A 22,770-nucleotide genomic window follows, 5' to 3' on the forward strand; every position below is an offset into this window, starting at 1 on the left:
AATTTTTAGAAAATATTTTCTGAAAATACTTAAATTATTTTTTAATTTCTTACATTTGTTAATTTAGGTAAATATTCATTACAATAAAAATTTCAAAATTAACATAAATATCTCCACCTACCCATTAAATGTCGACAATTGGCCACCACCATCGGACAGTGGTTGGAAGTTATCAGAATGGTGTACGATCGGTAGTACATCAATCTGGTCTTTTTCGATCAAATCTATGATTAACGATCTGGTCGTCAACTGTCAAATATTTGATCGTAGATCTGACCTTTTCCGATCAGATCCATGGTGGATCTGGCCAAAAAATGCCTGATCAGATCACGATCTGCCACATCTAGTTGGTCGTGCGCCATTTCGATAGATTTCGACCACCTTCCAGCGGTAGTGGCCTGTTATTGGGAATATGTGGGTGGATGAGGGTGTTTTTGTTAATTTATAAACTTTTATTATTGGGGGTATTTAGTTAAATTAACAAACTTATGAGGTTAAAAAATCTAAGTATTTTGAGTTAAATAGAATATGATTAGATTTTAGGAATATTGAAACAAAATATATTTTGAATAGGACTGGATAGGATAAGATTTGAAATAGTGAAACAAACACACCAGATCATTTTCTAAAAAGAGATTTACATTCTTATTTTAATACATAATGAAATAATTATAAAATGATTATTATATAAAAATATCTATTTTTGTTATTTGGCAAGATATGTAAACTTTTAACTTTAACCAAATACAATAAAATTGGAGGGATGATAAGTTAAGAATAATACTACATATATAAATAAATTTTATAATAATTTATATATAAAATGATATAGTAAAAAATGAATGAATATATTTACTTTTTATATTTATTTTTTAATTTATTTTCTGTCGATAATTTTGTGTAGAATTTTTAGTAAGTTTTCTTTGCATGTATAATATTAGTGAATCATATTATAGTGATTGTACTGTACATTACATTGACAATATCAAATTACAGTTATATTACAGTAAACCGAATAGAAACAAAATCCAAGCAGATTCTTCTCGTCATCCAAAACGACATCGATTTGCAATTTGGGAAACAATGCTGACAACAAAGCATTGAGACTCAGGAGATTACACAATGCCTTGAGTTTGTTTTCCTCCCGCCATTAAAATCTCATCACACTTAAGGAACCCTAACCCTAACCAATCTCATTTTCGATTCGCTTAATTCTTTCAATTTATTAATTTTTTTACATACATTAACAATATAATGAAGCAGTTATTACACCATCATCATTCATAATCATCGTCATCATGATCGTCCGAATTTAGCACTGCAACCATCTCATCAGATCACTATTTTGATATAATTTGACCTTTCCGATCACAATGTCGTGGGGTTTGGGATGGAAGCGGCCGCTGGAGATCTTTAAACTCACACAAACTATGGTAGCGAAGATCTGGAGATGATTCGGCGAGAGATCCGGAATTAGGTTTTCATATCGAGCTCGAGTGGACAGGTGGCGAGGAGGAGGAGCAGGTGGCGTTGAAGCTACAGTCGCAAGTGATGGTGGCACTGCCCTACCTCAAGACTCTGGTGGTTCAACTGGCGCCAGAAATGGTGAAGGATGGTGACGTGGCAAATGTTGCGTGGAAATGAAGGTGGTGAAAGGAGGGAGCCGTTAAGAGCTGTGATCTTGACAAGGGGGCCGGGTCAGGCCAACGAGCGACGGTATCGGAGTTTTGACTCGGCTTTTGAGATCTGACCTGGCCATGTGGGTCCGCTGATCGGGTGGGCCCTGCCTGCGGTGACCATTGGAAGACTGCCACTCTTGTTAGCATCTGTGGTGTTGTTTTGTCGGTCAGTTTCTTCTCTCTTATAAAAGAAAAAAAAAAATTATGTCTTCATCTGAATTTGGATTCACGCTTATGTGCTATGTTGTTTTTAATTTTTAGGGGCCTTTGGGAGTTGAGAAGATCTGTCAAATTAAAATGGAATAAATTTACTTTTTTTTTTTTTTAACCATTTGCGAATTAAGAAAGTACGATCTTTACGCAATTAACCTAGTTTAATTGTTAGGTGTTGATTCATTCACTATCAGAGAAGCTGATATATTTGCTGCATAAATATTCACAATGTACTTCGTTTTATTTTTTTTTATTTTTTATTAACAACCCTCATTTTTTTGAAAATATAATGTTCATGGCAAATAGTGGATTTCAACCTTTCTTTTATCCTTCTGTGTATTTGATGATTTCAAGACTAATGTGAAGATTATAGAAAAATTGCTATGTGAACCTATTGATTTTTTTTTAATTCTTACATATCAAATTGAATCTTGTGGTCACTGTGTCGTTTATGTTGTTGATATCTTTTATAAATTCCAATCATGTTTTCTAGTTTCGTTGAGTGTTCTTAATCAGTCATCCAAATTACTATGTTATATGTAAAATTGATGAATGGTAAAACTAAGTTTTACTGACTAAATCAAGTGGATGCTGTTCAGAATGGGTGTTTGGCTTTTCTTCCTACTTCGACTGTAGGTGCATGGTTAGTATTTTAATAAACTGGTTGCTTGCTTATTGGCAGGTATTACCAGTTGAATTGACCCGTTTGCCACTTCTTGAGAAACTGTACCTTGATAACAATAAGCTATCGGTTTTGCCACCTGAGCTTGGTGAGCTGAAGAGTTTGAAAGTTCTCACTGTTGACAACAACATGCTTGTTTCTGTTCCTGGTAATCATGGAATTGTTTTATATATCTAAGTTGTGTCTTCATATGACTAGTTTAACTATATAAGTTCCAAGAGCGCAGACAACACTCATCTCCTGATCTGGATGTGTTGTGTCTTTATATTTTTTGCAACTTTTTGCTTAATTGACGCTGTTTCGAAATCATGAGCAGTGGAACTGCGAGAGTGTGTGAGACTGGTGGAGTTGTCATTAGAACACAACAAGCTTGTTCGGCCTCTTCTAGATTTCAGGTCATTTATTAGCAATTTACATTTTTGTTAAGTGTATACCTTGTTTGCTTCCTGTTCAATTAAGCTTTTAAGTCTATAATTTTCTGTTTCTAATGTTGCTCTCCAGTTGAATGGCAGGGCTATGGCAGAATTACAAATTCTTAGGCTGTTTGGTAATCCTCTTGAATTCCTTCCTGAAATTTTGCCACTACATAAACTTCGCCACTTGTCTCTTGCAAATATTAGAATTGTGGCTGATGAAAACCTAAGATCAGTGAATGTTCAAATCGAGGTAGTGGTTCATGAAGATATTTTAGCAATATTTGGCATTATGCTTTTATACGAAGCAATAATTATTAATTTGGATTTTACATTTTTAATTTGATTGCAGATGGAGAACAGTTCTTATTTTGGTGCATCTAGACACAAGCTTAGTGCTTTCTTCGCTCTTATATTTCGTTTCTCTTCTTGTCATCATCCTTTGCTAGCATCTGCACTGGGGAAGATAATGCAAGACCAAGGAAACCGTGTTGTTGTTGGCAAAGATGAAAATGCAGTCCGGCAGCTTATCAGTATGATAAGTAGTGACAACCGTCATGTTGTACGTTTTTCATCCTTACTATAATGGATAAAACCTTAACTTTTTGTTTGTTCTTCTGCTTGGCACTTCCTTAAGAATGACTTTTGGCAGGTAGAACAAGCCTGCTCTGCTCTATCATCTCTTGCCGGAGATATTTCTGTCGCAATGCAGTTGATGAAATGTGACATTATGAAACCTATTGAAGCAGTCCTCAAATCTTTTTCTCCAGAAGAAGTTATTTCTGTTCTGCATGTTGTGGTCGAGTTGGCTTTTGCATCTGATACTGCAGCTCAGAAGATGTTGACCAAGGATGTTTTGAAGTCATTAAAATCTTTATGTGCCCACAAAAACCCAGAGGCAAGTTCTTCACCTCCTTGTACTGTATTGATTGCTTTTCTTGTGTGGAGCGTCTAATGCTGAAAGGTTTACCATTCATTAGGTACAAAGGTTAGCTTTGTTAGCAGTCGGAAATTTGGCCTTCTGTTTGGAGAATCGGCATATTCTTGTTACTTCTGAAAGTTTGCGGGATCTTTTATTGCGTTTGACCATTGTGCCTGAACCCCATGTAAACAGAGCTGCAGCAAGAGCTCTGGCAATTCTTGGTATGTTTTATGGATCTTTTTCTCTTGTGTTATTATTATTATTATTTTTAATTTTTTATATTGATGTTATTTAACCTAATTGAGTCCATTCTTCTTGTGCCTTTGTAGGAGAAAATGAAAATTTGCGGCGTGCCATAAGAGGGAGACAAGTTCCAAAACAAGGATTGCGCATACTTTCAATGGATGGAGGTGGCATGAAAGGTCTGGCAACAGTGCAGATGCTTAAAGAAATTGAGAAAGGAACAGGAAAGCGGATACATGAGTTGTTCGACCTTATATGTGGCACATCAACAGGTGGCATGTTGGCTGTTGCTCTTGGTATTAAGCTAATGACCTTGGACCAGTGTGAAGAAATATACAAAAATCTTGGTGGGTATGGTGTACCAAGAATTAGTATTCAGATTTCTTTATTTGAGGCTTGATTCACTTATCTCCTACTGTAATTGTGGTTCTTAAGGAAAACTCGTCTTCGCTGAACCTTTTCCAAAGGACAATGAAGCTGCAACTTGGAGAGAAAAGTTGGATCAACTTTATAAAAGTTCATCACAGAGTTTTAGAGTTGTTGTACATGGATCTAAAGTATGGATTATTGTTTTTATTTTTGCTTTTCCTTTTTCAATACAACTACAGATGCTGTCCAGTTTTCTTTGAAATTTTTACCGTGCACTCACATGTGGATAGAGGCATGCATAAGCTTAATAATTTAGAATAATATATCCATTAGAAAAATCAAGAATGTCTTTTGTTTTCATGTTTGATCTGTGAAGTTGCTACTGCTATAAATATTATGCATCCGCTGAACAAGTATGATAATGTGATTGTTGATCTTACACTTATTCCAGTCTATGAACCTTCATAGATGTCTCCCATCTGTTGTAATTTTCTTGATAAAGTGGAGCATTAGCTGATAACACGAAGTTACAGTTCAAATACTTATACCATTTACTCTATAAGACATCAGATTCCTTGAAATTAGACGCTCATATATCATCTTGCAGCACAGTGCAGATCAGTTTGAGAGGTTGTTGAAGGAAATGTGTACCGATGAGGATGGAGATTTGTTGATAGAGTCAGCTGTGAAGAACGTTCCCAAAGTATTTGTTGTATCAACTTTGGTGAGTGTGATGCCAGCCCAGCCTTTCGTATTCCGCAATTATCAGGTTTGATAGCAATACTTCTTCTCTTGTTTAATATGGACAGTTACTTTACTGTCAAAATTTGTCTTGTATTCTTTGTTCCATTGCAAAGAAGCAGAGTGCTTGTGTTAAACATCATAAATATTTAGAATAGTTGGGTGGATTTTTTTTTTTTATTTTCAAATCTGGTTTTGTAATCTCAACATGCAGTACCCTGCTGGAACACCAGAAGTGCCTTTTTCAATTTCAGAAAGTTCTGGAATCACTATGCTAGCTTCACCAACAACCGGTGCTCAAGTTGGCTATAAACGCAGCGCTTTTATTGGAAGTTGTAAGCATCACATATGGCAAGCTATAAGAGCATCTTCTGCTGCACCATATTATCTTGATGATTTTTCAGATGGTATTCCCTTCTTGTTCTCCAATATCTTAGTTTAGTGCTTAGCCATTGTTATGCCTACTTGTTTCTCTTTAACTAGAATATTTTGAATTTTTACCACGATATTGCTCTAATTTTATTTATATTCTAAAACAACTTTTGCAGACGTGTATCGCTGGCAAGATGGTGCAATAGTAGCAAACAATCCTACTGTTTTTGCCATAAGAGAAGCACAACTTCTATGGCCTGACACAAGAATAGATTGCTTAGTTTCCATTGGGTGTGGCTCTGTTCCGACAAAGGTAAACAGTTACTTGCATTTATTTGTTTTATTTTTTGAGAGTTAATCATAAGATTCTGGCTTTAAGTCATAGTTGGTATTTGTTACTTTGTCTAATAACTGAATAGCTCTGGTCACTGAAGGACTTTGAAGGAATAAGACTGAGTGATATGTTTGTTTGTAATTTTTAAATATCTGATTATAAGTATTAAGTGTTTGTTTTTATGAATTATAACATCTGAAATCTAGTATTTTTACATAAATGTCCTTATGAATGTTAAATATGATATATATTTATAGTTTGTATTACAAATCATGAATTTGAAAAAATATAAAAAATATTTAAATTTTGCAAATAATTAATGTTTTAAATTCTTTTTAGCTTAAGAAATCATGTAAAAAAAATTTACAAGAAATATATAAAGTTCTCAAATTATTAGAATAATAAATATACATAAGAAATAACAATACTTAGTAAATTATTATAAATATAACGTTATGAAAGGTAATAAAATAATAACGTGAACAAGAAAAAATCAATTACAATGAAAGTGAAATAATAACGTGAATAAACTTGGTTAATAAACATTAGAGTTTAAAAGGGTATGATTGAAATTTAAAAATAAAAGTAGGGATATTTGTGGAGAAGTTATTTAAGACAAAGTAATAAGACTTTTTTTATTCAATTTAAAGCCAAAATTTTAGCTTTTTCCATTTCTTAAAGTATGTCTAATTCTAAGTCTTAAGTCACCAACTAATTAGCCACAAACGTCTTAATAATAAAGATCCACTTTTATTAAGTGTTCAAATGACAAAACAAACAGCCTGAGTTTTGAACTTTTCCCCTGTGGTCATGGTATTTTGGTTAAATTTACAAATACACCTTGTTGTAACTTTGACTGAAGCATCAAGCTTGGAACTCCAACCATATCACACTTCTTATGGGAGGTCCTCTGCACACCTCTGAGGCACGTCTATATGATAATGAAGAATTAAATTCAGATGATTATACAAAGTTAAATTTTGAACTCTTTTGAAGTTTTTTCTTCATATAGTCTGCATTTGCAGTGGTTGGTTTCCCTTTTGGAGAATCTTTTGACAACAATAATTACTTAGAAATAGCTTCTGATGCACTTGAATACTAGTCATGTGCAATTTCTTCTTCTGTCAGTATGCCATGTTTCTATTTGCATTATGGAACCTAGAGGTTCTAATTTCCTTAGTTATCGTTGAAAACAAATATTTAGACTCAGTCTATTTTATAATTTAGGATTTTTTTTTTTTTTTTAATCTTTATAGGAGTTGTATTTATATTTTATTGGTTTGTAAATATTTTGTAGGTGCGGAGAGGTGGTTGGCGTTATCTAGATACTGGGCAGGTATTGATTGAGAGTGCCTGCTCTGTGGATAGGGTGGAGGAAGCGTTAAGCACAGTGCTGCCGATGCTTCCTGAGATACAGTATTTTCGGTTTAATCCAGGTATTATATTTGTTTTTATTTTTTTATTTTTTTTTAAATTAAAGTAGTTTACATGAGTGTCCCATGTGAAGACCTCCTGTATTTGACCTTCAGATAAATCCTAAATCATTTGGATTTATTGTTATTTCATTTATGGTCTTCTTTTATTATTCAATGACATTGTTCATAGACATTTTAAGTTTGTGAAATAGTTATAGTTCTCAGTCAGTATTCCATATGGTTTGCCCCTGCAGTTGATGAACGCTGTGATATGGAGCTGGACGAGACTGATCCAGCAGTCTGGCTGAAGTTGGAAACTGCAGTTGATGATTATGTCCAAAACAATTCACAATCCTTCAAGGATGTCTGTGAGAGACTGCTTATTCCCTTCCAACACGATGAGAAGTGGTCGGAGAATTTGAAAGCTCAGCATTTCCCCAGGGCAAAGGTGTCAAATGCAGGTAGAACTGTTTATATTTTCTTTACTCGTTCTGTACTGTCTTTTTGTTTATGATAATGTTTAGCTTAACACTAATTGCTTTTTGGTTTCATTCTTTTCTAGATGAGAAGAGCCCATCTTTAGGTTGGAGGCGTAACATACTACTTGTTGAAGCTATGCATAGTCCGGATTCAGGAAGAGTTGGACACCATGCCAGAGCCCTTGAGTCATTTTGTGCACGTAATGGAATAAAGTTATCTCTTATGCATGGGGCATCTGGAATGTGGAAAACAATGCCAGGAACAACATTTCCAACACCATTTACCTCACCTTTGATCACTGGAACTTTTCCGTCGAGCCCACTTTTATATAGTCCTGATGTTGGCCCACAGAGGATTGGCCGGATAGATATGGTTCCACCTTTAAGCCTGGATGGACTACAATCCGGAAAGACATTTTCATCACCGCCTCTATCTCCCAAGGCCCAAAGGCAGCTCTCCTTACATGTCAGATCATTACATGAGAAGTTACAAAATTTACCACAAGTTGGCATTATACATTTGGCCCTTCAAAATGACTCAGTTGGCTTAATATTAAGGTCAACATGACCCTCTGTTGGTTTATTTATTAATTATTATTTTTTTACGTCGGTGTAGTTACACTCCTAGTCCTAACTTACTGTATGCTTATTTATTTAGTTGGCAGAATGATGTTTTTGTGGTTGCCGAACCTGGGGAACATGCTGACAAGTTTTTGCAGAGCGTTAAACTAAGCTTGTTATCAGTGATGCAGAGTAACCGCAGAAAGGCTGCATCATTTCTTGCCAATATATCAACTATTGCTGATTTGGTTCGGTGCAGACCATACTTCCAAGTTGGCAATGTAGTCCACCGTTATATAGGACGCCAAACCCAAGTATGCGTCCTTTACTTTTTTATCTCTTTCAGATTATTACTTATGCCATCTATCAGAAGTTATCACTGATAGTTCTGTTGTGATGTTCGGGAAGGTTATGGAAGATGACCAAGAAATTGCTGCATATATGTTCCGCAGGACTGTCCCTTCGATGCACTTAACACCAGATGATGTTCGTTGGATGGTATGTATTTTTAGTGAAATATTCCTTTCCCTTTTAACGTCTATTGAGCTTTAAGCTTTTAAATGAGAAACGGTTGTAAGTTTAACATCTCATCACTATTCAACTTCTTTTGTTCTCCTGTGTGGTGTTGATCTATCTGCATCATTGTTAACTTGGTTAATCTAATTTCCCTTGTGGGGTTGGGATATTTTCATATTGTTTGAAGCGTACAGTCACTATTGAGAAAAGCTATCATGAACTGTTCTCAGTTTTCTTTCCATGACTGATGCTTTAAAGAACAGTTCCCTAGTTGTTTGAAGTTTTCAATCGTTGTTGTGATGAGTACTGCTAATGTTGATTCTTGTTTCCTCCTCCCCAATAATGTAGCTGATATGTGTTGTGCAATTCTCTAGATTGGAGCTTGGAGGGACAGGATCATAATTTGCACAGGGACTTATGGGCCTACCCCGACTTTAATTAAGGCCTTTCTAGACTCTGGTGCCAAAGCCATCATATGTCCTTCAGCTGAACCACAGGAAACCTCGATGACATCAGCTCTTGAATCAGGAGACTTCAGTGCACTGGAAAATGGAAGGTTTGAGATTGGAGAGGAAGAGGCAGAGGATGAAGATCCTGAACCTATTAGTCCAGTAAGTGACTGGGAAGATAGTGAACCTGAGAAGACTGGAGACCGGTTGATGGGTCTTTGGGATGATGATGAAGAGGATTTGTCCAAGTTCATCTGTCACTTTTATGACTCACTGTTTCGAGAGGGCATGAGAGTAGATGTTGCTCTACAAAATGCTCTTGCCTCGCATCGGAAGCAGAGGTATACTTGCCATCTTCCTGGTATACAGTAGATTGATGAATAATTTCATACACCAAAAAAAAAAAAGATCTAGAAAAATAGAAAGGAAATAAGAATACAGATGAGTGTGAATAATACAAAAAATAAGAGGAGACATACAATTTTGAGGCTTACAGAAAAATTTGTTGTTTGTTATTGATAACATGAATATGAGTATATTAGCTCACATTTTCCGATTATAATATATGTAGATTTAATTTCCCAGATATGTGTAACTTTTAATGACTTTTTGGTGCAAATATATTATGTTTGAAGCCCTAATGTCAAGCATTTCTAAGTATTGATAGATGATCTTAATTTTCAGTGAGAGCCTGTTGATAAATATTCCCTTACACCATTTTCTTTTCTGAATTCTTTTGCGGATATTGATAGATGTTTGATAGATACATAATATATTGTTAGCAAGCTGCTAGAAGTGAAAGACCTTGAAATTAATGGCAGAAAGCTTTAAGACATTGAAGTATAGAGTTAAATCATTAATTGGAATTTCAAAATGGGGAGTATTGACAAAGAAGAAAATGTGGGGAATATGGGCAGAAAAAGTCAATAGGCTCATTTAGATTACATACTGTGAAAGTTTGAAGTTAAAACAGCCAGAAAAATAAGAAAATTAGAGTTTGGTTCATTTTGTCTTCAGGTTGTATCCTGTATAAATGTGGTCATCCCTAGGCAGTTTTGAATGGATGCCTTTTGCTTTTAGAGGGATTTGGGTTTTAACTGCTGTTTCCCTCTGCAAGAGAATGGTTGTATTAGAATATATTCAATTCGATCGTATGGTAACAATTCAAATCCATAGTAGGATTGTTATGGGTTTAGTTTATGTAACCAGGAATTTGAATTCGTCTGAAAACAGAAAATGGCGTTATATAGTTTATAGTTTTTATATCTTTGTTCTTGAGGGATTTGCATTCTGGATGATGAAGCTTGACTACTTTTAACTTTCCCCGGGCCACAATTAACTAGAGTTTTTGGATGGTTCCATCATAAGCACTTGTTAGATTTATAAAATCTTCAAATGTTATCCTATCCTAATCCCCTCAACTTTAAAAATGATTTCTGTCACTACCTTAATCAAGTGAACCCCCAGAATGCACTTAAAGCAGTTTCCATTCAAACTATTGCATCATTTCACTTTAAAAAACAAAGAATAAAGTTAGACAAATGGAAAGGAGAGAAACCAACATCCAGGACACAACGTAATAGTTTACAAAAGCATTAATTTAGTGATTTGTAAAGTAAGATAATGAAAACAACCCCCACTGTTTCTTTTCCAAGTAATATAGAAAGTTTAACCTAACATAAATTAGTAGTAAGCCATCATCAACATGTTGTAATTTTAGAACAAAGAATTCAAAACATCTGACCAACTGGCCTCGGCCGTACCCCGTAATCATAATAAAATTGTTCAAATTTAACCCTAATTACAGGGTTAAAAAAATAAATTACCCAGATAACATGCATGCTTTGATTGCAAATGCAAGAATAATTTGATGACAATTGAAAGCAGTAGAAGAATAATATGATGACAATATGTTTAGCCTTCAATCATGCAAGAATTCATGCTGTCCACTTTTAATAAAGCAATCGAATTGTAGCTTTATAAAGAAAGGGCAAAGAGAAATTGGCCCACCTAGATAATGAGCTGGGGCATCCACTTTCTTCATCCAGAAGCCTCCTACATCAGATCACTTATACATTATAGTTTTATAAAATGCAATATAAAGTCTGCACCAGAAACACAAAGTTTTCTGAGAAAATGGCTGCTACTGCACCAGTTGCTATAGGCACAAGGGGCACTGTAGGATCCCTTGTCAGAAGGGAAATCGAGTACTTCAGTAAACTTGAGTTAGAGCGGTGTGCTACAAGTTTTAGGAAAACTCAGGGACATATATTTTATTGGTTTGTAAATATTTTGTAGGTGCGGAGAGGTGGTTGGCGTTATCTAGATACTGGGCAGGTATTGATTGAGAGTGCCTGCTCTGTGGATAGGGTGGAGGAAGCGTTAAGCACAGTGCTGCCGATGCTTCCTGAGATACAGTATTTTCGGTTTAATCCAGGTATTATATTTGTTTTTATTTTTTTATTTTTTTTTAAATTAAAGTAGTTTACATGAGTGTCCCATGTGAAGACCTCCTGTATTTGACCTTCAGATAAATCCTAAATCATTTGGATTTATTGTTATTTCATTTATGGTCTTCTTTTATTATTCAATGACATTGTTCATAGACATTTTAAGTTTGTGAAATAGTTATAGTTCTCAGTCAGTATTCCATATGGTTTGCCCCTGCAGTTGATGAACGCTGTGATATGGAGCTGGACGAGACTGATCCAGCAGTCTGGCTGAAGTTGGAAACTGCAGTTGATGATTATGTCCAAAACAATTCACAATCCTTCAAGGATGTCTGTGAGAGACTGCTTATTCCCTTCCAACACGATGAGAAGTGGTCGGAGAATTTGAAAGCTCAGCATTTCCCCAGGGCAAAGGTGTCAAATGCAGGTAGAACTGTTTATATTTTCTTTACTCGTTCTGTACTGTCTTTTTGTTTATGATAATGTTTAGCTTAACACTAATTGCTTTTTGGTTTCATTCTTTTCTAGATGAGAAGAGCCCATCTTTAGGTTGGAGGCGTAACATACTACTTGTTGAAGCTATGCATAGTCCGGATTCAGGAAGAGTTGGACACCATGCCAGAGCCCTTGAGTCATTTTGTGCACGTAATGGAATAAAGTTATCTCTTATGCATGGGGCATCTGGAATGTGGAAAACAATGCCAGGAACAACATTTCCAACACCATTTACCTCACCTTTGATCACTGGAACTTTTCCGTCGAGCCCACTTTTATATAGTCCTGATGTTGGCCCACAGAGGATTGGCCGGATAGATATGGTTCCACCTTTAAGCCTGGATGGACTACAATCCGGAAAGACATTTTCATCACCGCCTCTATCTCCCAAGGCCCAAAGGCAGCTCTCCTTACATGTCAGATCATTACATGAGAAGTTACAAAATTTACCACAAGTTGGCATTATACATTTGGCCCTTCAAAATGACTCAGTTGGCTTAATATTAAGGTCAACATGACCCTCTGTTGGTTTATTTATTAATTATTATTTTTTTACGTCGGTGTAGTTACACTCCTAGTCCTAACTTACTGTATGCTTATTTATTTAGTTGGCAGAATGATGTTTTTGTGGTTGCCGAACCTGGGGAACATGCTGACAAGTTTTTGCAGAGCGTTAAACTAAGCTTGTTATCAGTGATGCAGAGTAACCGCAGAAAGGCTGCATCATTTCTTGCCAATATATCAACTATTGCTGATTTGGTTCGGTGCAGACCATACTTCCAAGTTGGCAATGTAGTCCACCGTTATATAGGACGCCAAACCCAAGTATGCGTCCTTTACTTTTTTATCTCTTTCAGATTATTACTTATGCCATCTATCAGAAGTTATCACTGATAGTTCTGTTGTGATGTTCGGGAAGGTTATGGAAGATGACCAAGAAATTGCTGCATATATGTTCCGCAGGACTGTCCCTTCGATGCACTTAACACCAGATGATGTTCGTTGGATGGTATGTATTTTTAGTGAAATATTCCTTTCCCTTTTAACGTCTATTGAGCTTTAAGCTTTTAAATGAGAAACGGTTGTAAGTTTAACATCTCATCACTATTCAACTTCTTTTGTTCTCCTGTGTGGTGTTGATCTATCTGCATCATTGTTAACTTGGTTAATCTAATTTCCCTTGTGGGGTTGGGATATTTTCATATTGTTTGAAGCGTACAGTCACTATTGAGAAAAGCTATCATGAACTGTTCTCAGTTTTCTTTCCATGACTGATGCTTTAAAGAACAGTTCCCTAGTTGTTTGAAGTTTTCAATCGTTTTTGTGATGAGCACTGCTAATGTTGATTCTCGTTTCCTCCTCCCCAATAATGTAGCTGATATGTGTTGTGCAATTCTCTAGATTGGAGCTTGGAGGGACAGGATCATAATTTGCACAGGGACTTATGGGCCTACCCCGACTTTAATTAAGGCCTTTCTAGACTCTGGTGCTAAAGCCATCATATGTCCTTCAGCTGAACCACAGGAAACCTCGATGACATCAGCTCTTGAATCAGGAGACTTCAGTGCACTGGAAAATGGAAGGTTTGAGATTGGAGAGGAAGAGGCAGAGGATGAAGATGCTGAACCTATTAGTCCAATAAGTGACTGGGAAGATAGTGAACCTGAGAAGACTGGAGACCGGTTGATGGGTCTTTGGGATGATGATGAAGAGGATTTGTCCAAGTTCATCTGTCACTTTTATGATTCACTGTTTCGAGAGGGTGTGAGAGTAGATGTTGCTCTACAAAATGCTCTTGCCTCACATCGGAAGCAGAGTTATACTTGCCATCTTCCTGGTATACAGTAGATCGATGAATAATTTCATACACCAAAAAAAAAAAAGATCTAGAAAAATAGAAAGGAAATAAGAATACAGATGAGTGTGAATAATACAAAAAATAAGAGGAGACATACAATTTTGAGGCTTACAGAAAAATTTGTTGTTTGTTATTGATAACATGAATATGAGTATATTAGCTCACATTTTCCGATTATAATATATGTAGATTTAATTTCCCAGATATGTGTAACTTTTAATGACCTTTTGGTGCAAATATATTATGTTTGAAGCCCTAATGTGAAGCATTTCTAAGTATTGATAGATGATCTTAATTTTCAGTGAGAGCCTGTTGATAAATATTCCCTTACACCATTTTCTTTTCTGAATTCTTTTGCGGATATTGATAGATGTTTGATAGATACATAATATATTGTTGGCAAGCTGCTAGAAGTGAAGGACCTTGAAATTAATGGCAGAAAGCTTTAAGACATTGAAGTATAGAGTTAAATCATTAATTGGAATTTCAAAATGGGGAGTATTGACAAAGAAGAAAATGTGGGGAATATGGGCAGAAAAAGTCAATAGGCTCATTTAGATTACATACTGTGAAAGTTTGAAGTTAAAACAGCCAGAAAAATAAGAAAATTAGAGTTTGGTTCATTTTGTCTTCAGGTTGTATCCTGTATAAATGTGGTCATCCCTAGGCAGTTTTGAATGGATGCCTTTTGCTTTTAGAGGGATTTGGGTTTTAACTGCGGTTTCCCTCTGCAAGAGTATGGTTGTATTAGAATATATTCAATTCGATCGTATGGTAACAATTCAAATCAATAGTAGGATTGTTATGGGTTTAGTTTATGTAACCAGGAATTTGAATCCGTCTGAAAACAGAAAATGGCGTTATATAGTTTATAGTTTTTATATCTTTGTTCTTGAGGGATTTGCATTCTGGATGATGAAGCTTGACTACTTTTAACTTTCCCCGGGCCACAATTAACTAGAGTTTTTGGATGGTTCCATCATAAGCACTTGTTAGATTTATAAAATCTTCAAATGTTATCCTATCCTAATCCCCTCAACTTTAAAAATGATTTCTGTCACTACCTTAATCAAGTGAACCCCCAGAATGCACTTAAAGCAGTTTCCATTCAAACTATTGCATCATTTCACTTTAAAAAACAAAGAATAAAGTTAGACAAATGGAAAGGAGAGAAACCAACATCCAGGACACAACTTAATAATTTACAAAAGCATTAATTTACTGATTTGTAAAGTAAGATAATGAAAACAACCCCCACTGTTTCTTTTCCAAGTAATATAGAAAGTTTAACCTAACACAAATTAGTAGTAAGCCATCATCAACATGTTGTAATTTTAGAACAAAGAATTCAAAACATCTGACCAACTGGCCTCGGCCATACCCCGTAATCATAATAAAATTGTTCAAATTTAACCCTAATTAGAGGGTTAAAAAAATAAATTACCCAGATAACATGCATGCTTTGATTGCAAATGCAAGAATAATTTGATGACAATTAAAAGCAGAAGAAGAATAATATGATGACAATATGTTTAGCCTTCAATCATGCAAAAATTCATGCTGTCCACTTTTAATAAAGCAATCGAATTGTAGCTTTATAGAGAAAGGGCAAAGAGAAATTGGCCCACCTAGATAATGAGCTGGGGCATCCACTTTCTTCATCCAGAAGCCTCCTATATCAGATCACTTATACATTATAGTTTTATAAAATGCAATATAAAGTCTGCACCAGAAACACAAAGTTTTCTGAGAAAATGGCTGCTACTGCACCAGTTGCTATAGGCACAAGGGGCACTGTAGGATCCCTTGTCAGAAGGGAAATCGAGTACTTCAGTAAACTTGAGTTAGAGCGGTGTGCTACAAGTTTTAGGAAAACTCAGGAACAAATTCTTGACCCTGGCCATTCAAGGCACGGTTTCTGGTTCATGATAATGAGCTGGAAAAGAAAGAAGCGAAGGAGTAGCAGCAGTGGGTTCCTACCGAGCATTTGCTCTGCTGTAGAAGTTGCGGATAGTAATCGGCTGAATACTAAACCTGGCTTCAATTACATGATCCTCAAGAGTGATGTTCATATTTAGTTGGTCTTGTTGTAGACTCAAGTAAATCATGCTTTTATAGCTTTTTAAATCTGAGCCTGTTTGTTATTCAGGCCGCAAACTTTATAGTTACTGCAGGATTTTGATTGCAATCCTACCATTATTATTACCAGATTGTCTTCTTAGAGATGAGCATCAGCATGATCTCTAGTAAATGCTCATGATTTTTGTTGTTTAAGTTATCTGCTCAAGTTGTTGTTGCTTATTCTTCTACTACCGCACAAGTCAACCAGTGATGATCTTCACTGTGGTTTCAGTGAGGTAGCATCGATTCATATAAACTTTCCGAGTTGTCTGTGGTAAATATTTCATGAAATCAAGTTCCCAGAATACTCCTTAAAAATTCCAGCTTCTGATAAAACCTTAACCACCCTCTACAGCTTTTGTGTGCAGATTGTTATGCATATAATGTTTTCATTCAGCTCTGCAACATATGTCCGGACAAGGAGGAGCTGGATTGAACCTTATAAATCATCAGTTACTGAACAAGTTTGTAATACGAATGCGTACATATTTGATCTGTAAAAGGTTTTTCGTTATTAGAAGGGAAATTCCGTCGTTTTCTGAGTTGGAACAAAAAAAATGGTTGTGAAGATTAGCCAGAAAATTGTATACTACTTCATTTAAATTGTCTACACAGAACCACTAAACTAATGAAAATGCTTTTACTGAAAGCGAAATGAATGATCTGTAATTTACAGATAGACTTGCACTTAAAACTAAGTAATTTACTTGTGGGGATCTGGAGGAGGGGCTGGCTTTCATCTACATACAACAATTTTTAAGTTCTAAGTCTGATTTTAGTAACTTGCCAAACCTACGTTCACCCCTTGACGCTAGAGGTTTTCGTTGCCATTGTCAGTGATCTGATCATCTTCAGCACTTTTCTCATCCATCATTGGATTTGCAAGATACTCAAGAGCAGTTACAACATCACTCATAGAAGGTCGAGTGTGATCATCTTCTTGGAGACACATTCCTGCAATTGCAAGAGCTTGATAAAGACCTTTTGGAGGGCAATTTCCTTCAAGTAATGGATCTGCCAATGATGTAAACCTCTGCTTGTCCCTTAACAATGGCTTTGCCTGCAAGACAGAAATGAAAATTCAATTTACATGTAAAAAACTTATCAGATTGCAAAAATCACATGCTTTTCTAATAGAAAAGAGTAATGTGAACGTCCAACTGATACCAGGTAAAGTAGTCCTGGATGGAAAGTCTTATAAATTGTTTCTAACGAACTTACCCACTCAATTAGGTTCTGCTCTTCAGCTTCTCTTGTTGAATCAATGGCACACCTACCCGTGATAAGCTCCAGGAGCACAACACCAAAACTGTAAACATCAGATTTTGTAGACAGCTTGCCTGTCAATGCATATTCTGGAGCACAGTAACCGTAGGTCCCCATCACCCTTGTAGACACATGGTCCTTGCCTTCCGTTGGACCTAATTTAGCAAGTCCAAAATCCGAGAGTTTTGGATTGAATTCCTCATCTACTAATATATTTGATGCTTTGAAATCACGATAAATCACTGGGGGATCAGCAATATCATGTAAGTATTCCAATCCTTTCGCAGCTCCTCCAGCTATCTTCAACCTGGTAGGCCAATCCAGAGGGTCTTTATCAGGAGGTAAATCTGAACAGCACAATCACATTTCAGTCTTTTAAGCCTTAAATGTCTAATAAAATTTATTACCAAAAGATAATAATTTTTGCATACCAAGAAAGTGATTTTCCAAAGATCCGTTTGACATGAATTCATAAACAAGAATTCTTTGATCATCATCAACACAATACCCAATCAGATTGACAAGATTTGGGTGATGAACCAGACTTAACATCACAACTTCTGCAAAGAATTCCCGGCTTCCTTGAGTTCCATTCCTATCTAGTTGCTTTACAGCCACAACCTGCATAACATCAAACAAAACATTAGGCTACAAAATCATTTCTGAACATCGATTCTCGAGAGAGAGAGAGAGAGAGAGACCTGATCAAGGCTCTCAATGTATCCTTTGTATACGCTTCCGAATCCTCCTTCCCCCACTAGATAATCAGGATGGAAGTCGTCAGTTGCAGCAGCAAGTTCATGATATCTGAAGACATGAGGTGTCTTTTTCGACTTCCCAAATTTTCGAATAGCTGCATTTATATTCCTCTGCTTGCCGCTATCTGCACATTGATAATTGAATTGAAAAACCAGATGGGGTTGAAGATATTGTGAATATAAATATAAAAAAAATACCAGTTTTGAGAGAGAGGGCATTGACAAAGGAGGCAAAAGTGCTTGTATCTTTGTCATTGCTACAAGGACTTTGATCTCCCCTACAACATTGAAAGAAGTTCATCTTTTTTAAACAAAATAAATCTTATTTTCATAACCAGAAGAATCTTGTTGAAACTGAAGTACAAACATGAAACATTATAGAGATTAAGAATCAAAGTATGGGAAAAAAAAAACTGAAACTGTTACAAAAAGAAGAACAAATTGTTCGGCTTGTTTGGACAGTAAGTGTGTTAGTTTTGATTGATTTTAATGTTGATAGGCATTTGATTCGGAGTATGTTTTTCTAAAATTAGTTGTGTTTGGTTTTCAAAAGACTATGCTAAGTTGTTCTTAACTAACTGCACTATTTCATTCCATGAATAGTTTTTTTAAAAACAAGCTTTAAAATAATAAAATAATTAGTTTTTTAATGTTTTAAATGATGTTATCTAAAAATAGAATTTAAAAAGATAAGAGTGACCAAATCCAACTCCAATAGGATTTTATCCAGTTTTTCTCTGAATATAACAACTTATAGGAGGATGTACATTTAGTGGAGGTGATTTTATCTTTTAAAATAAGAGAAATATTTCCTCCATAAGATTAGTTTGCAGGTTATACAATGTTTTAACAGGCTTCCTGTTATTAGGAAGCTGCGGGCTCAACACTAACGCACAAAAAATAAGGTGACGGCAAGTTTAATAAAGCGATGACACCACAAATTTCGGAATTATTTTCAAGTTTTGTGTGTTACAATTTGTTAGCATGTAGTAGTAAGGATCAGCGGTTCTAAGTATCCTATGATTTTTTAGAGAATCAGAACTGAAACCGAAACCAATCAACTCTTGGGAAAAGGAACCGCAATCGGAATCGATCGGTTCCCTTTTTTGATTCTTGAAACTAAAACTTGAAATGCAAGTTCTTGTAAAAAATCAATTACTCGCTATTAGTTTAAAAAAATTACAAACACACCTTAAAATTGTACAAATACACCCTTGACAAATTAAGAAAATCTGCATTTAATAATTTTTAATTTTTCGTTACCCATTCATTTGTGTCTAATGTGACTCACAAATCCTCTAATCTCTTAGCGACACTTGAATTCAATCAATTCGTCACAATTCATACAAAATTTCTCAATTAAAACTAAAACACAAACGATTATATCAAAGTATAGTTATGGAATTAATTTAAGGGAATTAAAATTTAGTGAACTTTATTATCAAAAAATACAAAGATTAAATTACTATAGTGAAAATGAGTTTTTGAATTTGCCCATAAGTAAATTACCATTAATTGGGAATTTGTGATAAATGAATACAATTAAAATTAATATTAATATGATTTATAAATCTTTAATTAATAATTAGTATGACTCTAACTCTAAGTTTGTTTTATGATTTTTTAATATACCATGACTCATGAACATGAGTTGTCATACTATAATATAAGTTATAATTAATCAAATTTCTAATCATTTAATTAATAATATATGTACTAATGTTATTAATTTATTATATATAATAATTAATTTCTAAGTTATTATAATATACTTAGAACTTGTTAATTGAAGTAAAAAACTAAATATATTCAATCAAATATACTATTTTATCAAAAATAATTCTTTTAATAATATAAAACACTTTTAATTAATCTAATTCTAATTATACACTTAATTAATCTAATCTATTTTAATTATCTTAAGTTTTAATACATGCCCTCAAAACTTTAACATATAATATCTTTTTGTAATAGAGAAATAAAATATAATTACTAATAATTAAATTATTTCGAGAAAAAGTGTCGTACACAATTAGTAGATGGTTCTGTATTTGTATTTTAATAAATTAACGACTATTATTTATCTTTGATACTCATTGAACTTCAATTTATATTTAATTACTTATGATCTTATGATAGATAAAATAATTTATAATATTATAATTACTAGAGTGGAAATGAAGTTTTTGAATTGGCTATAAGTTAAATTAACATTAATTATGAATTTGTGATAAAAGAATAAAAATATATTAATATGTTTTATGAATAAGTAATGTTAAATGTACAAACAAATCTTATAAAGTTTTGTATAACTCACTGGTACAAAATAAATGAATAGTGAATATAATGAAATTGACTTTTTGTATTGACTTTTCCATTCATTTGTGCACATCAGTTTTACACAAATCTTATAAGATTTGTTGTAAATTTAACATTATTGCTTATAAATCTTTAATTAAACATTACCTTTCTTAATAACCAGACTCATGAGTCATGAGTTGTCACTTGTCATAAACATATATAAATAATGTTATAATTAATTAAATTTCTAATCATTTAATTAAGTAATAAAATGTAATAATGTTTATCAATTATCATATACAATTAATTAATTAATTACTAATATACTATAGGTATACAAAAAGTTAGAACTTATAATGAAGTAAATAACTAAATATTATTCAACAAATATACTATTTTATTCAAAAAAAAAAAAATCTTTTAATAACATTTAAACATTTTAATTGGATCTAATTTCATTATACATTAATTATCAAACTTAATATATATTATATATTTAAAAAAACATTTTAAAAAAATAATAATATTTATTTTTAATATAACTACACCAACCAAGTATGGGTCTCCACAGCACACAGTCACCCACACGTGTCTTAATCCCTAAATGTAAAATTATGAGACCCCCCATTCTTTATAATATCTTTTCAGTCCAGGTTCCAACAGGTTCCATCTCAGGTATCCACCCTCGGTCCAAGCAGGTTCCATCCCGAGTACCGCCCTCAGTTCCAAACAGGTTCCATTCCAAGTAGTCCCATTGATTCAAGCAGGTTCCATCTCAGGTACCCACCATCGATTCCCATCCACTGTTCTGGTTTTGGTTCTAGCACATGTAAGAATCGGAACCAACCGCATAGTATCGATTCCAAAAAATTAGAACCAGAACCTCCCGCACAATGTTGGTTCCGCTCTGGTTCTACCCACCAGTTCTGTTTCTGCCCGCTATCCATGCTCCCTATATAGTAGTGCAGAGATTGCACCTTAACATTTGGCGACTCAATATGAGAACTAAGCGTAGAAACCAATCAACTTGACCAGGTTGTTTACCAAAATAATCAAGAAGATATATATATATATATATCTTCTTCTCCTTCATCTTTTTTTTTTTATTTCTTTCTTCCCCGTCTTCTTCTTTTTCTTTCACTTCTTTCATATTCTCTTCTCTTTCTCACACCTACTCTTCCGCATCTTCGATCTTCCCTTCATCTTTTTTTTTCTCTCGTTCCCCGTCCTCTTCTCTTTCTCTTTACTTCTTCCATATTCTCTTCTCTTTTCTCACTTCTCATCTCTTTCTTCTTCTACTTCTTCAGATCTTCTCCTTCATCTTTTTTTTTTTCTTTCTCTTTCTCTTCTTTCTTTTGTCCTATTCTCTTTCTTATTTACTCTTCCATATACTCTTCTCTTTCTCGCCTCCTCTTCTCTTTCTTCTTCTGCTCTTCAGATCTTCTCCTTCATCTTTCTTTCTTTCACTTTCTAAGCTCAAATCGAACGAAGAGAATGAAGGTGGAAGAGAAGATAACGAGTTAGATTGGAAGCGAAAAGAGTGAAATCAAATGAAGATTGAAGAAACGAAGGCTGAAGCAAAAAAGCTATGGATTTTGCCTTTAAAACACTTACATTTGTTGGACCGGATTTTCATCTAGTCCAATTGGACCGATGGTCTGACACTATTCAGCTAGTCCAAAAGCGGTAAGAAACAGTTCAAATAAAAAAATCGGGTTTCAATCTTAGTGAACAGAGTTTGTACAAAACCGTATCGGACGGTCGGTCCAGTCCGGGTTTCAGAACATTGATCACAACTACAATCTGTGGCAACAACTACAGATACAGATCGTAGCCACAAATCGTATGGTTGTGGCCTCACGAAAGGGGTGTATCTCATAGTTTTTGAAGCTGGTGGGAGCTCAGAGCTTTAGTTTCAAGGGCATAATTGTAAAAACTTTGATTATAGCAGGTAATTTGCGAAAATTGTAATCTGGCGGCTAATTTGCGAAAATTGTCTAGGGTTTAGAATGTTGGTTTTGTTTTTAAGCTCTCAAGTTTTGGAGTTTACGATATCCTAGACTTTGGGTTATTCAAATAATGTTTTAAAATAATATAAACTTTTGTTCTTCTAAAGGAGAGAGAATCAATTCG

General features: G+C 34.6%; 4 protein-coding genes across 4 annotated transcripts; 3 read left to right on the forward strand and 1 right to left on the reverse strand.

Moving 5' to 3' along the window:
* The first annotated feature begins 1,149 nt into the window (after positions 1–1,149).
* Positions 1,150–9,795, forward strand: LOC116123309 (phospholipase A I-like). Its single transcript, XM_031409104.1, is given in 22 exon segments — positions 1,150–1,435; positions 1,437–1,615; positions 1,647–1,707; positions 1,709–1,753; positions 1,755–1,845; positions 2,575–2,722; positions 2,891–2,969; positions 3,087–3,240; positions 3,340–3,549; positions 3,640–3,885; positions 3,968–4,130; positions 4,239–4,499; positions 4,588–4,709; positions 5,129–5,290; positions 5,477–5,669; positions 5,811–5,947; positions 7,266–7,404; positions 7,638–7,844; positions 7,946–8,420; positions 8,521–8,737; positions 8,832–8,921; positions 9,314–9,795. Coding segments are annotated over 22 exon segments (3,888 nt in total). The 5' UTR covers positions 1,150–1,373; the 3' UTR covers positions 9,761–9,795.
* A 1,729-nt stretch (positions 9,796–11,524) lies between these two features.
* Positions 11,525–14,228, forward strand: LOC116123274 (phospholipase A I-like). Its single transcript, XM_031409067.1, has 7 exons — positions 11,525–11,578; positions 11,687–11,825; positions 12,059–12,265; positions 12,367–12,841; positions 12,942–13,158; positions 13,253–13,342; positions 13,735–14,228. The coding sequence occupies exons 1-7, from the start codon at positions 11,525–11,527 to the stop codon at positions 14,179–14,181; spliced, it is 1,629 nt and encodes a 542-aa protein (XP_031264927.1). The 3' UTR covers positions 14,182–14,228.
* Positions 14,229–15,945: 1,717 nt separating this feature from the next.
* On the forward strand, positions 15,946–16,269 carry LOC116123275. The gene has a single exon (XM_031409068.1). The coding sequence runs from the start codon at positions 15,946–15,948 to the stop codon at positions 16,267–16,269; it is 324 nt and encodes a 107-aa protein (XP_031264928.1).
* Positions 16,270–17,005: 736 nt separating this feature from the next.
* Positions 17,006–18,670, reverse strand: LOC116123308 (probable serine/threonine-protein kinase PBL23). The gene is made up of 5 exons (XM_031409103.1): positions 18,535–18,670; positions 18,280–18,461; positions 18,010–18,199; positions 17,534–17,925; positions 17,006–17,372 (listed from the first exon to the last, which is right to left on the reverse strand). The coding sequence occupies exons 1-5, from the start codon at positions 18,635–18,637 to the stop codon at positions 17,124–17,126; spliced, it is 1,116 nt and encodes a 371-aa protein (XP_031264963.1). The 5' UTR covers positions 18,638–18,670; the 3' UTR covers positions 17,006–17,123.
* Between the last annotated feature and the right edge of the window lie 4,100 nt (positions 18,671–22,770).

Source organism: Pistacia vera, unplaced genomic scaffold (assembly GCF_008641045.1).
Source record: "Pistacia vera cultivar Batoury unplaced genomic scaffold, PisVer_v2 Contig141, whole genome shotgun sequence".
In the NCBI taxonomy this organism is placed as follows: Eukaryota; Viridiplantae; Streptophyta; class Magnoliopsida; order Sapindales; family Anacardiaceae; genus Pistacia; species Pistacia vera.

Excerpts from the sequence above, each read along its gene's own strand:
- LOC116123274 (XM_031409067.1), top strand. The coding sequence starts at position 11,525 with ATGGCTGCTACTGCACCAGTTGCTATAGGCACAAGGGGCACTGTAGGA. Across the intron at positions 11,826-12,058 it reads GTATTTTCGGTTTAATCCAG|TTGATGAACGCTGTGATATG; the intron begins GTATTATATTTG and ends TTGCCCCTGCAG. Across the intron at positions 13,159-13,252 it reads ATATAGGACGCCAAACCCAA|GTTATGGAAGATGACCAAGA; the intron begins GTATGCGTCCTT and ends ATGTTCGGGAAG.
- LOC116123275 (XM_031409068.1), top strand. The coding sequence starts at position 15,946 with ATGGCTGCTACTGCACCAGTTGCTATAGGCACAAGGGGCACTGTAGGA.
- LOC116123308 (XM_031409103.1), bottom strand. The coding sequence starts at position 18,637 with ATGAACTTCTTTCAATGTTGTAGGGGAGATCAAAGTCCTTGTAGCAAT. Across the intron at positions 17,926-18,009 it reads TTTGGAAAATCACTTTCTTG|ATTTACCTCCTGATAAAGAC; the intron begins GTATGCAAAAAT and ends TGTGCTGTTCAG. Across the intron at positions 17,373-17,533 it reads AGCAGAACCTAATTGAGTGG|GCAAAGCCATTGTTAAGGGA; the intron begins GTAAGTTCGTTA and ends TCTGTCTTGCAG.